This window comes from Bufo bufo, chromosome 8, assembly GCF_905171765.1.
Source record: "Bufo bufo chromosome 8, aBufBuf1.1, whole genome shotgun sequence".
Taxonomy (NCBI): domain Eukaryota; kingdom Metazoa; phylum Chordata; class Amphibia; order Anura; family Bufonidae; genus Bufo; species Bufo bufo.
In genome coordinates this window covers 22583107-22596328 of record NC_053396.1, presented here as the reverse complement: position 1 = coordinate 22596328, position 13222 = coordinate 22583107, and the positions used below count along the sequence as shown (strand labels likewise).

General features: G+C 45.3%; 2 protein-coding genes across 3 annotated transcripts in view; both read right to left on the bottom strand.

The window, feature by feature from the left end:
- The window catches only part of LOC121009269 (ficolin-2-like), a 231123-nt gene extending 226381 nt beyond the window's left edge, over positions 1–4742 (bottom strand). The window contains exons 1-4 of the mRNA XM_040442270.1: positions 4640–4742; positions 4122–4235; positions 3759–3812; positions 2582–2620 (exon numbers count right to left, since the gene is read on the bottom strand). Coding sequence (XP_040298204.1) covers positions 2582–2620; positions 3759–3812; positions 4122–4235; positions 4640–4709 — 277 coding nt within the window. The 5' untranslated portion in view covers positions 4710–4742. The remainder of the gene's footprint in view (positions 1–2581; positions 2621–3758; positions 3813–4121; positions 4236–4639) is intronic.
- A 1523-nt stretch (positions 4743–6265) lies between these two features.
- The window catches only part of LOC121009278 (ficolin-1-like), a 255418-nt gene continuing 248461 nt past the window's right edge, over positions 6266–13222 (bottom strand). For both annotated transcript variants that reach the window (XM_040442286.1, XM_040442285.1), the window contains exon 8: positions 6266–7009. In XM_040442286.1, the coding sequence (XP_040298220.1) occupies positions 6762–7009 (248 nt within the window). In that variant the 3' untranslated portion in view covers positions 6266–6761. The remainder of the gene's footprint in view (positions 7010–13222) is intronic.

Here is a 13222-nt window from a genome sequence, read left to right as displayed (position 1 = left end):
CCCATTGAAAGTCAATGGGTCCGCGAAAAAAAAACGGAAAACGGCACAACGGCCACGGGTGCACACAACGGTGGTGTGCAGGAGGCCTAAACAATTCTATGCAAACCTAACTGCAGCACAGATCTTACATATTCGGAGAGATGGAGCCGTATTGTAGGGAACTGCTAATACTGCTGAGATGTAGAGTGTTTGGCCTCTTTGCCCCTGCTGCTTTGCTTCAGAAACCCCAGGGATTAAGTACAAGGTTTGTTTTGTAAACACAGTGAGTCAGAGCCATGAGGGACCGAGCTGCAGTGAGGAGACATCTTATGTCTCTAGAAGTCTAAGGCAAGTGGCATGTGTAATCTTTATAACTAGGAGGAATAGATAAGCAGATCTTTGAGCATCTATATTCTTAAGATCAGCTAGTGAAACTGTAGTGTATAGGAATAGATTGCCACCTCTTTATCTCCCTCAGACAGAGCCGGTAGTTCTGCTCTGTGTTACTTATATATTCGCAGAATCTATCTAGTAATTGTAGTTAGGGATCAGTATATAGTTCAGGGCAGTGATAGGTTAGGCTTCCGACAGCCAACTAGATAGTTAGAGGCCCGGTTGCACTGGTAGATTAGTTGGCAGGTTAGGCTACATTCACACTAGCGTTTTTCTTTTCCGGCGCTGAGTTCCGTCCTAGGGGCTCAAATCCGGAAAAGAACTGATCAGTTATATCCCCATGCATTCTGAATGGAGAGCAATCCGTTCAGGATGCATCAGGACGTCTTCAGTTCAGTCTTTTTGACTGATCAGGCTTTTCAGAAAACCGCAGCATGTTGTATTTTTACCTCCGGCCAAAAATCCTGAACACTTTGACTGAACGCCGGATCTGGTCTTTTTCCCATTGACTTGCATTAACGCCGGATCTGGCGCTGTGTGTTCAGTCAAACCGGATACGGCTTTTGCATGTTAAACCCGAAAAATGTGAAAAAAAAGTTAAAGTCCATAAATGGCGGATGCGTTTTTTCCAATGCATTTTTTCATTGTGATCAAAATCCTGATCAGGATTCAAATGTAATCCGATTTCACACGTTTTTCCGGATCCGGCGGGCAGTTCCGGTGTCGGAATTGAACGCCGGATTAAAACAACGCCAGTGTGAAAGTAGCCTTAAAGACTCAGTGTTAGGGTAGCCAGGCCTGCATCTACTACTGTTGCTGCTTGGAAGAAATCCTTTCATCATTGTCATCGTCCTCTCCTGATCGGCTGTGTTATCTCCTGAAAGAGACCTGGATCTACAGTCATCCACAGGGGCCCCTGCACCAGGATCATCTCTTCTGTTGCCTGGAGGTATCGTGCACAGGACTCTTTCTATATATATACAATATATCCGGGTATATAACTTAAGATTGTTGCAGGATCCCTGGCTATTGTAATACTGCTGCTTTCTTAGTATACTGCATGTATTCTATTGTTAATTATGTGTAATACTTGATCTCCCCTGTGGTGCTGTTGTAGGGGAACGAAACACTTGCTCCCAGGTCCCCTTACAAACTACAACTGATCACATTGGGTCCTGGCAGCAGAAGACCTTGTGGTCAACTTATTGTCAGGGGACCCTTGGTGGAGCAGAGGTTCAGCTCTCACTGAGGATCCATTTACACGGGCAGATAATCAGCCATAACAAACGTAGATACTATATCGTAACAGGCCCTTTACATGGGCTAAGAATCCGCTCATAGCTATTATCTGGTGGTGAAAAGGTTCTGCCGATTAATGAATGAGCGAAATGATCCAATTACCCGAAGAAAGAGCATTTGTGCAGGCATCTAAATCGTCGTTTGCCGGCAGCAAATTCCGTTGTCTAAATACTGTGGAGGAGATCGCTGCATGTCTGGCCGCAACTTACCCCCTCTCCCCATTCACTACACATGCAGAACTGGCCAAGCTGAGCAGGAATGTTTATGAGGGGAACATGGAGATATGTTTTCTGACAGCTATCTCATAGGTATGGCCAGCCTTAGGCAAAGTCTCAGGAACCATGTCTAAGTAAGTTCCCTACAATACGTCTCCATCTCTCCGAATATGTAAGATCTGTGCTGCAGTTAGGTTTGCATAGAATTGTTTACTCTGAGACTAAAGTGTGGTATGGTCTCCTTCATGTTGTTGGAATGAGTTCAGTTTGGGAAAGGCTCTTCAAGCCTTGTTTTTGTAGCTAAGTTAGTTGCTGCATGTAAATGCATCAATCTCCTCCACTGATGAGCAGGCAATTGCTGGAAAGGAAGGTTTCCCTCCTGACAATCGCCTGCTGAATTGTCCCATCTAATGGGACCATAAGTCGCTCATTTTTTTCAATTTGTATATGAGGATGGTCGTAGGTCCTCATATGGTTTGCGTATCTGTCAGCAGCACTTCTCCTGCTTTAACTAAGGGGATATGCTGCCGACTAGCCATAATTTCTAAGTTCACATAAAAGATGTGATCAAAAATAAATGAGCGTTGTCTCGTTTGTTGATGATTGATGGACGTGCTTACACAGGGTCATGATAGGGAACGATCACTTGGACGATCATTGCCCCGTGTAATGGGGTCTTTAGACACCTAACTTACCATACACTGGCTCAGTCGCCCCTCTTTCTCCTTTCTCTCCTATAAGGAAAATATATATATAAATGTAAAGGAGTATTATTAGAGCAGTTGTCCTTCCATATCCCCACTCAGCGCTCAGGTAGATGGTAGAACGCACAATCCGACTTCACCAAAAATGCCCATGGTTTGAAAGATCCGAAAATGCAGGCTGGAAAGAAAGATTTTTACATCCTGATATTTTTTGGTCTGCTATAACAGTGCCCATGGAATCTCCACCAACTATATGAGAACTTGGGCTCATTATTGTATCAGAGCCTGGGTTCAGCATAGGAACCTTCTGACCCTCTGGTTGTGGGGCCAGGCCAACGATGTCAAAGTGGACAACATATTTTGAATCCATAAAACATGATCAGTTCTGACTGATGGAAATCAGTCTCCAATATTCCACACTGTAGGGCACCAGGAAGCTGAGATATGTGGAGCTGTGGTGGAGTTCTTATAGTGCAGAGCTGCATAAAGCCCTTTCTACACAGGACAATAATCATGTGAACGAACCCGAACCTTCATTCCCAATCGGTGGCTATCATGTGAACATCCCTCTGCTATCAGCTGAGAAATGAGCATCTTACATCTTCTATGAGGGCATAAAAATGGTCACAGCACCAAACAGCTAGCAGTATCTCAGCTTCCTGGAACCTTCTTAGAAAGGTGACATGTGTCTTGGAATGCAATGGCCGATGGTAAAGATGGCCATAGACATTAGATAAATGTCAGCCAATACTTGCTGATTTCGTCAACCATGTAACATGTATGGTTCTCAATTCTCCCACGCCAGAAGATGATAGGGGAGATGAGGATCAAGCAGATTAAATCAATAATTTGTTCTCAAGGAGATAAGCCATCACCAGATCTGTCTGGCAGCAACTTACCCCCTCTCCCCATTCACTACACATGCAGAACTGGCCAAGCTGAGCAGGAATGTTTATGAGGGAAACATGGAGATATGTTTTCTGACAGATATCTCATAGGTATGGCCAGCCTTAGGCAAAGTCTCAGGAACCATGTCTAAGTAAGTCCTTAAAAGTGGAAGGCACCAGAAAGACGGCATCCTTGCCATGCTTCCAGTTAACGAAAGAATACAGATTTATCTGAATTTCACATTGTAATATATTATTATGTGTAAAAGTTCTTTACTAACCTTTTTTTCCTGGAGGTCCAACTTTTCCTGGTCCCCCCACAGATCCTGTTTGCCCTGGAAAAAATAGCAATACAATAGACTTACATGCAGCGTGGTACACAGACAATGGGAACCCCACAGCAAAGGTAAAAATTAGGCTCCTTGACACCACCACATCCCTGTGCCAGATCTCACCATCCATCACAATGGGGTCAAAACCAAACTGTAGCCCCATAGCAGCCGCATGGACTACCCCTGTGGTATGTGTGCCCATTTACTGTAAATTCATAGATTTCTGAGATTAGAGGGACACTTTAGAAAATTAAACATATGGCAATATTCTATAGTTCCATAAACATCATTAGTTATTAACTTTGTACCAACCTTTTTCTCCCTGAGCCCCAACATCTCCTTTTTGACCTGGAAGGCCAGGATGACCAGGGCAGCCTCGAAGAATAGACAATTTGTCAGTGTCCCCGATACCTAAAACTTTCACTTCTGTCAATAAAAAAAAATTACACACATATAACGGACAGCTAAAATATTACAAGCATGTAATAGACACACAAATGGAAATAAATGAAGACCAAAGGAACAAATACAAGATACATTTATACACAGTATAAGTTCATTTACTGATATTGTGCTGGTTTCTGACTCACCCTCATATTAATATATGACGTGTGGTTAAGGCTGTGTTCACACAATGTGAATGCATTGCTTTTCTCTCTTTTTTTCTTTTTCTTTTTCTTCGTCAAATATTGCTGTAAAATGGCTGTGGTATCATAAATCTGCGCTACTGTTGTCTTAATTTTCACAGAATCATAGCAAAAATCACAATGCAATTATAACCTGTGAACACAGCCTAAAGAGTAATGATCAGTTGCTCATGAAGTACTCACCCGGACATGACTGATCACTGCTACAGAGCCCGGACACCATTCCCAGCAGTAGTAGGACTGGCACACGCATGACGGCTCAAGAAGTTTACACCGGTCTTCCAGAAGGAACAAGTACTTTCAAAATAAAGTTATAGCCAATACCCTTCTCTTTTATATATGTCATCTGTCCCCTCCCCCCACTGCTTTTCCCAAGGGAGCTGTACTTTCCCAGCCATGCCCTTATTAAATATTTCTCAGCAGACTTAATTAATTAATGTTACATAGGCTTCAACTATTTACTTTACAAATTTAACTCATTCCCTCCATTGATGGGAAGTTGAGTAGAATTTCCTGATCATATACAGGGTACGTCCAGCCAAAGCCTTCTTATGACGTTTCCACAACGTTGAAGAACATACTTTTTGAGTAGACTGTCCCTTTAAACTAGTTGGCCAGTTAAAGTTAGACATTTCTCAAACCAGCACCTGGATGTTAATATTTTTATAATGACAAATAATTAGAAATTTAGTATAGCCGCTGTTTGTCATTTTCCTTTTTTCTCCGTCCACCTCACTAACATCTCTGAGGTGGTCACACATGCTCAGTTCCATCCTTCAGCTGCCATCAGCTGTATCTACTGTTAGAAGCTGTGACAGTTACATTGGACCTGCCTTCTGAGCTGTGATAGGTTGAGTGCTATTGCACAAAGGACATGCCTCCGTCAGGGGTGCACCACCAATGAGGCCAGGTGAGGTGATCGCCTCAGGCAGCACCAGGTAGGGGCAAGAAATTGGGATTGGAGGGGGCGCTGTTTCAGTTTTTGTGCACCCCTGCTGCCACCGTTATAGGGAGAGAGCTGCAGCTGAAAAGATACTCCAAATAATTCTAGCAGAGCAATGAATGGAGAGATCACTGGATCCATGTCAGGTACAGGGCTGGTTCTAGCTTTGTTAGAAAGAGATGTCTGATTTTTATTTTTTTTAACATTAATCATGAGATAGCCCTTTTAGCATGTCTTCTTCAGTGACTACAGGGTTGGACTGGCCCACTAGAATACCAGAGGATCCTTCGGGGGGCCCATTCTCTCACTATAATGGACCCCTAATAAAACAGGGACGGTAAGGGCCTGTAAACTCTGAAGTTTGGTCTTTCACAATCATTTTCTCTGATGGGCCCAAGGGACTTCATTCCGACGCTGCCATTATTGCTGTGGTGGACCTGCCCTCCTACTCGGGCTTCAATGCCACATCTAGTGTCTTGAGATGCTCCCTTTGGTGGGTCGTGCTCCACCCTCTCAGATACTGAACCAGGCATAATTTATCGATTTTGCCTGGGGTGTTGCTGACAAGCTGTGAGTACATGTTCTGGATTTTAGGTGCAGATCCAGTGTAAATCCTCATCAAATCCGCTGACGTGTAGTGACGGCCTAATAATATGTGACAGTCGGAGTTTGGGGACATGGCGCTCTCCTTATGGGAAGCACTGACATAAAAAATGACTATTATTATAAATTGAATTATAAATGGCACATGGTAGGTGAGGGAGGTTTCTCTGTAGACAGTTGTGATATATGAGGCCCATGATCCCATTTTAATCAATTGAAGTTCTTAAAATTCATATCAGTAAAGCAGTCAATGAAAATGTAGGAGTATAATAGATTTATTGATTTACATACATTTTATATATAGGATATCAGCATTAGTAATTATGGGATGTGGAGTCATCGGTGGTTAATTGGAGGCCCAGCATTGCTTTTGCACTTGGGCCCAGGATGCCTAAACTTTCCCAGTCCTACCTAGAACCAAATCTATAGGGAGCTATTTACAAGGACTATCTATAGGAAGGGGAAGTCGGTGAGACATTTGCACTGGGTGCTGGGCCACCGCACATTGGTCAGGGTATTTAAATAAAGGCCTAGAGCAGAGAATTTAGTCTTCCCAGCTGAAGGAAAATCTAGCTACAACTATGACCAGGCAGCCAATACACTCTGCCTTCTCCAGCCAAACTGAACCCTTCACCCACCAGGCCCGTGCAGTCAGGGTCGTCCACACTGAGCTTTGGCATCCATCAATGCAGTTAGAAAATACAAGAATCTTTGAACAAATATTTGAAAATCCACAAATTGCTGGGACTGTTCCTCCATCTAAACAGGCCTAATCTTCATTTCTGCATGCTTGTACGAGTATTTGTGCCCTCTGGCAGTATACCAGTTGATGCCATCTGCATTAGATGTGTGCTCTCCTAGGTGATAGAGTCCATTAAGGTTTGCCCTGTGACACTCGCTATACCACCAGCCGCCTTTATACAGTGAGGAACAACTGTGCTCATAAATGTCGTTGTCTTCATCTTTAGTACTAAACTTCATGTTGTTCAGACCTCCCATAGAATCTCCTGCAAAATGACAGAGACATATCAAATATCAGAACGGTTTAAAGGAGTTGTCCGGGCTTTTTACTATTGATGACCTATCCCCAGGATATGTCATCAATATCAGAGCACTGCCTTCTCTTCTCTGTTTTCCTGCTTGCTGCAGCAAGAAAACGGTGAGCAGGTGTAATTGCAACTATGGTGTCCCCATTCACTTCTATGGGATGGCTCCCTCCGATCCACTTGAACAGACGGAACCATCCCATTGAAGTGAACGGAGACGCCATAGTTGTAATTACACTTGCTCACCGATGCAATTGCTGCGGTGAACAGGTAAGCAGAGCCGGCCATATGAGCGCTGCCTTCTCCTCAAACACCTTCCTTGCTGGTGTAGATTTAGATAGTTTACTATGTCTAAAACAGGTGTACAAACTGATAAATGAGACCCTCTTCCCCGTCCACACCACGCACCTTTTTCAGACCTGTGTGAGCGAGGAAAAGTCACAGATTCGGCCACAAATGTGCAACAGATATATGCCAGAAAACTGGCATACAGTATATCAGTTAGTAAATGACCCCCATAGTATACACCTGCTAACCACCCCACCCCTAACCAATTACTGGTGTAACCAGCAATTGCTCAATTTACTTTCTGCATCTGTAACACCCCAGAGTTGTGTTACTAAACTCTTTTACCCCGCTACAATCTCCTAAGAGCATTAACTTTGTCATCTGATGTAATCCTACATTATATCCTCACAACTGTGCATTATAAAACAATGTTAACTGTATATTGCTATGATTTCCATGTTCACCAGCAGGTGGCAGCATTGTGTTAGCAAGGACTCAAGTTCAGTTTAGTATTTCTACTCTGGAATAGTTCATTCCAGCTTAGCTCCCCCCTCTGTGAGCAGATGGGGCTGTGCCCATATACTGCAGCATGGGGAGGGAAGGAAGTTAGGGTGAGTTTAGCCCACCGCCTGCTAGGGGTAGGGTGTGCATGTTAGTAGCTCCCAGAAATAGGGAACCAGGCCAGGATCTTGTCTCGGCTGAGACATTGATCCCCATTCCCAGCCTGAGCCCTGCAGCCTCGGCTGGATGACAAGCAAGCAGACAGCCTCCAGTTACAGGAAGAAAGCATACCCTGTGAAGATGACTGTGAGTAAAGTCCAGAGACTCAGGAGAAGCCATATTCCTCCTCAGCTAGTCAGTCCCCATACTGCAGAAGATAGAAAGTGCAGAAGCCAAATTCCTGCCATAGTATAGAGCTAACAAGCAGACGTCTTTTCCTGCAAGCTCCAGGTTAATAGAGCAGAAGATAAATCCCTGCCAACCATTGCCAATACCTGCTGGCACCTAAGACAAAAGCTGTATCTTGCTTGGATGAAAGTTACCCTCAGTAAAGACAAGTTTGAATTGCATCTAAAGGTCTGGATCTCAATTTCTGCTGCAAATTCCTCTATTACTCCTACTAGCACCACACTCAATTTATTGCAAGTGAGCCAGGATCCATGAGTCCAGCCATACCCAGGTAGGAGACACAGTTGACACCATTACTACTACCATACAGAGACATTACACCACTCTGGCATTTCAAGCCTGGGGCGTGAGTTATAACTTGGAGGGCCCTGTGACAGTACCCCTTGCACGCTGCAATTGGTGTCACGAACAAAACTATAGACTATCACCTACACCTGACCTGGTCCAGTTCACTGCATAAAGTGGAACAGGATACGAACCGAATTGTGTGCCTATCCCTGCCAACTGGATCCAACTGTGTGCCAACAGGATCGGATCGAATTGTGTGCCAACAGGATCAAATTGCATGTTTAACAGTACTGCAAGATCTGAGGATTGTGACAAAACCCTGAAAATTTACTTTGCTGCCTTTATTTCTGTGCAATAAAGCGCTACACAGTGCGCACCAGCACTCCAAGGGTTAATTCGCCATATTCGTGTAATGGAGCCGGTTCTTCATGCCCTTCAGAAGCTGGAAAACTCAAGAACGCCCTCTCAAGAGCTCGAAAATGTCGAATACGCCCCCCTAGAAGTGTGAACTCTCAAGCCTGCCCACCAAGAACTTTGCAATGTGAGCCAAGGGAGTGAAGACTCCTCCCTCTGGGCTCCACCCTCATTCCCTGTACCAAGTTAGAGAGGAGACGCAGGAAACATGGCGCTCCCATCACCTAAGTGGGACCGGATGGCGATACAAGGAGAGCTAGTCTACGAGGCTACCTTACCGGAGATCCGGGTCTCCCAGCTCGTGAAGACAGCTGGCCCCTGCACGTTCAGAGTGTCCCCGGAGCCTGCGCATGCCGCGACTCGTGAAGAGACAGCCGATGACGACCAAATCAAGATGGCTGCCATTTCTGAACCCGCTCCCGTGGAAGAGGACATCGCGACTACAGTCCAGACCCTGGAGGCTGTGGATCCCTCCTTGACGGCCGAGCGCACGGACCAGACATTCCCCAAGATGGCCGCCGACGCCAAGCCTGCTCCCGCAGAAGGCACCGCCGACCAAGTCGCCCAGGCCTTGGATCAGCCTGCACCGCTGACGGCACCTGAAGCCCCAGATGACCACCAGGAGGCACCGGAACTGGCCGCCCGGCCGCGACATCAGGTAGGAGCAGTCGCGCTCCCTGAGGCCCAGGCCCGGTCCGAAGCTGCCCCTGCATCACTCCCAGAGGACTCTAATACCCTTGGTAGGCCCAAGCCAGCACCGCCACGCACACATGCTGGTGCGGCGGAGGCGGCCGGAATTTCCACTCCGCTGCCCAGAACCAACACCTCCAGAGCGGGACACCTAAATCCTGAAGTCCCATTGGAAATCACCGCTCATGCCCAGACAGCCTGGGAATACAAGTCAGCCATAGAGGAATGGTTCAAGCAGGTTCTAGATGACCCCCGGCCCGGTGACCCAAAGCTGATCAGGCGCACTGGGACCGTACTCTGGTTCGCAGTGGAGAGAGGAGTTGGATTCTTGCAAGACAGTTACAGTGGGGAAGAGATATTTGTGGGCCGCCGCTCTGTCAAGCTCCACTACTTACCACAGGCCCGTCACAACCTGTCCACAGGTGATCAAGTGGAGTATACCCCTATGCGCTCCCTCCAAGGCCCTTTTGCTGCCAGTGTAACTTTACTTGCCAAGCCTTTGTCCCCTGCAGTTACCCCAGAGACCTGGCAGGAAGATCCAGGCTCTGCAGAGAGAGTTAGTTGCCTACAAGAGACCCAAGACGGCAGGTTGCGGTTTAAAGAACAGCCTCAGCCAGAACCGGAGCCCCTCATCCCTGACCTGGCTGCACCACCAACACTACAGGTGGGCCAGATCAATAATTCAGTTCTAACCTTTAACCCCAGGGTGCAGCCATATGTCCTACCTTGGAAGCTGTCCCAGGCACCCCCTGTTTGCCTACCAGAGCCCCTTCAGCCGGAGGTATTAACCACCTCTGCACCTGCTAGGGATCCCGGTTTGCAGCATGTCACAGCGGCATTCACCAGGCTGACTGCTCAGCCAATTCCAAAAGACACCACAAGAGGGCAGTGGCGCACCACTACAGCTGCAAAACTAAGTTACCAGAGGGAAGAGCACCCTTTAATGAGCTTCAGCAGCTCTAGCAGCGAGGAGGACATGGACGTCCTTCTCTAAATGCCTTCGTTTTCTAAAAATAAAGGACTAATGGGAGCCACGTCATGGACTGTTCCTGACGGGTGAGGACCCGTTGGCATTGTTTTAATGTTTTTTTTAGGTTACTTGATAGTCTTATGGAACTACGGTTCTTAATATGCTGCTTTTATGTGTTTTATATGACATTTTATACCGCCTAATGGATTACAATTAACTTTATTATTCCTGTGGAATACAATTGACTTTTGCCTGTTTCCAGAGGATTCTACATCAAGTACTTCAAGTAAAATGACTCAAGTCATTTTTGAGCATATTATTGCACTAATAAATGCATAACGTATTTCCACTATTTTCCAAAAATGTTTACTGCAACGTTAAAAGCTTGCACCCAAAGAAAGGACTCAAACGTGTACATGAGCTCTTTGTGATCTCAATTGCTATATTATTGCACTGTTTATGCACTATTGTTTACAGGTTATGCAACGTTCAAGTATAATATGCCAATTGTGTGTATTCTGTTCTAGGTGCCACAATGTGACCTCATACACTTATTGTGAAATTGCACTTAACTTTTGCACTTAGCCAGATATGTAGCAACTTACTCTTGTGTGCCTTACTTTACAGCTCTTATTCTCACCCCCTTTATACGGACTGCCAATCTGGACGCTTAATACTAATGGCCTGCACCCTGTGTTATATACCCATAGGTACCTAGGGTAGGACCAAGTGGTAAGTCCTGGCAGGTCTAGTAACTACACGGGTAACCCTGCTGCTTCGGGAATGGTTTGAGGAGTTTTTGACCCCTCCTTCCCGTTTGTTATGTGTTCAGGATTGCTCCCATCCTGAGGTGTCTTCCGGGAGTTTCATGGGATTATCATGCCCTCCTCCTGTGACTGCCAGAAGTGCATGGAGACACTAATACCTCCCCTTCTGTGCCTTTGCCTAAGGTATGGCGCCTCAAACCTTAGAGCCATTTTAGCTACCCATAGTCATCATAGTGATCGTGCTTTAAGCCTTATATTTTGACTTTAGTGCAGGGAAAGGTATACAGGATAAAGCCACCCTTCCATTTGCGGGCATTTCATTACATAATGGTGGGACTACAGTCGTGGCCAAAAGTTTTGAGAATGACACAAATATTAGTTTTCACAAAGTTTGCTGCTAAACTGCTTTTAGATCTTTGTTTCAGTTGTTTCTGTGATATAGTGAAATATAATTACACGCACTTCATACGTTTCAAAGGCTTTTATCGACAATTACATGACATTTATGCAAAGAGTCAGTATTTGCAGTGTTGGCCCTTCTTTTTCAGGACCTCTGCAATTCGACTGGGCATGCTCTCAACTTCTGGGCCAATTCCTGACTGATAGCAACCCATTCTTTCATAATCACTTCTTGGAGTTTGTCAGAATTAGTGGGTTTTTGTTTGTCCACCCGCCTCTTGAGGATTGACCACAAGTTCTCAATGGGGAGTTTTCAGGCCATGGACCCAAAATGTCAACGTTTTGGTCCCCGAGCCACTTAGTTATCACTTTTGCCTTATGGCACGGTGCTCCATCGTGCTGGAAAATGCATTGTTCTTCACCAAACTGTTGTTGGATTGTTGGAAGAAGTTGCTGTTGGAGGGTGTTTTGGTACCATTCTTTATTCATGGCTGTGTTTTTGTGCAAAATTGTGAGTGAGCCCACTCCCTTGGATGAGAAGCAACCCCACACATGAATGGTTTCAGGATGCTTTACTGTTGGCATGACACAGGACTGATGGTAGCACTCACCTTTTCTTCTCCGGACAAGCCTTTTTCCAGATGCCCCAAACAATTGGAAAGAGGCTTCAGCAGTCCATTCACCATACTTTCTGCAGAAGATCAATCTGTCCCTGATGTTTTTTTTGGAGAGAAGTGGCTTCTTTGCTGGCCTTCTTGACACCAGGCCATCTTCCAAAAGTCTTCGCCTCACTGGGCATGCAGATGCACTCACACCTGCCTGCTGCCATTCCTGAGCAAGCTCTGCACTGGTGGCACTCCGATCCCGCAGCTGAATCCTCTTTAGGAGACGATCCTGGCGCTTGCTGGACTTTCTTGGACGCCCTGAAGCCATCTTAACAAGAATTGAACCTTTTTCCTTGAAGCTCTTGATGATCCCATAAATTGTTGATTGAGGTGCAATCTTAGTAGCCACAATATCCTTGCCTGTGAAGCCATTTTTATGCAACGCAATGATGGCTGCACGCGTTTCTTTGCAGGTCACCATGGTTAACAATGGAAGAACAATGATTTCAAGCATCACCCTCCTTTTAACATGTCAAGTCTGCCATTTTAACCCAATCAGCCTGACATAATGATCTCCAGCCTTGTGCTCGTCAACATTCTCACCTGAGTTAACAAGACGATTACTGAAATGATCTCAGCAGGTCCTTTAATGACAGCAATGAAATGCAGTGGAAAGGTTTTTTTGGGATTAAGTTAAATTTTCATGGCAAAGAAGGACTATGCAATTCATCTGATCACTCTTCATAACATTCTGGAGTATATGAAAATTGCTATTATAAAAACTTAAGCATCAACTTTTCCAATTTCCAATATTTATGTAATTCTCAAAACTTTTGGCCATGAC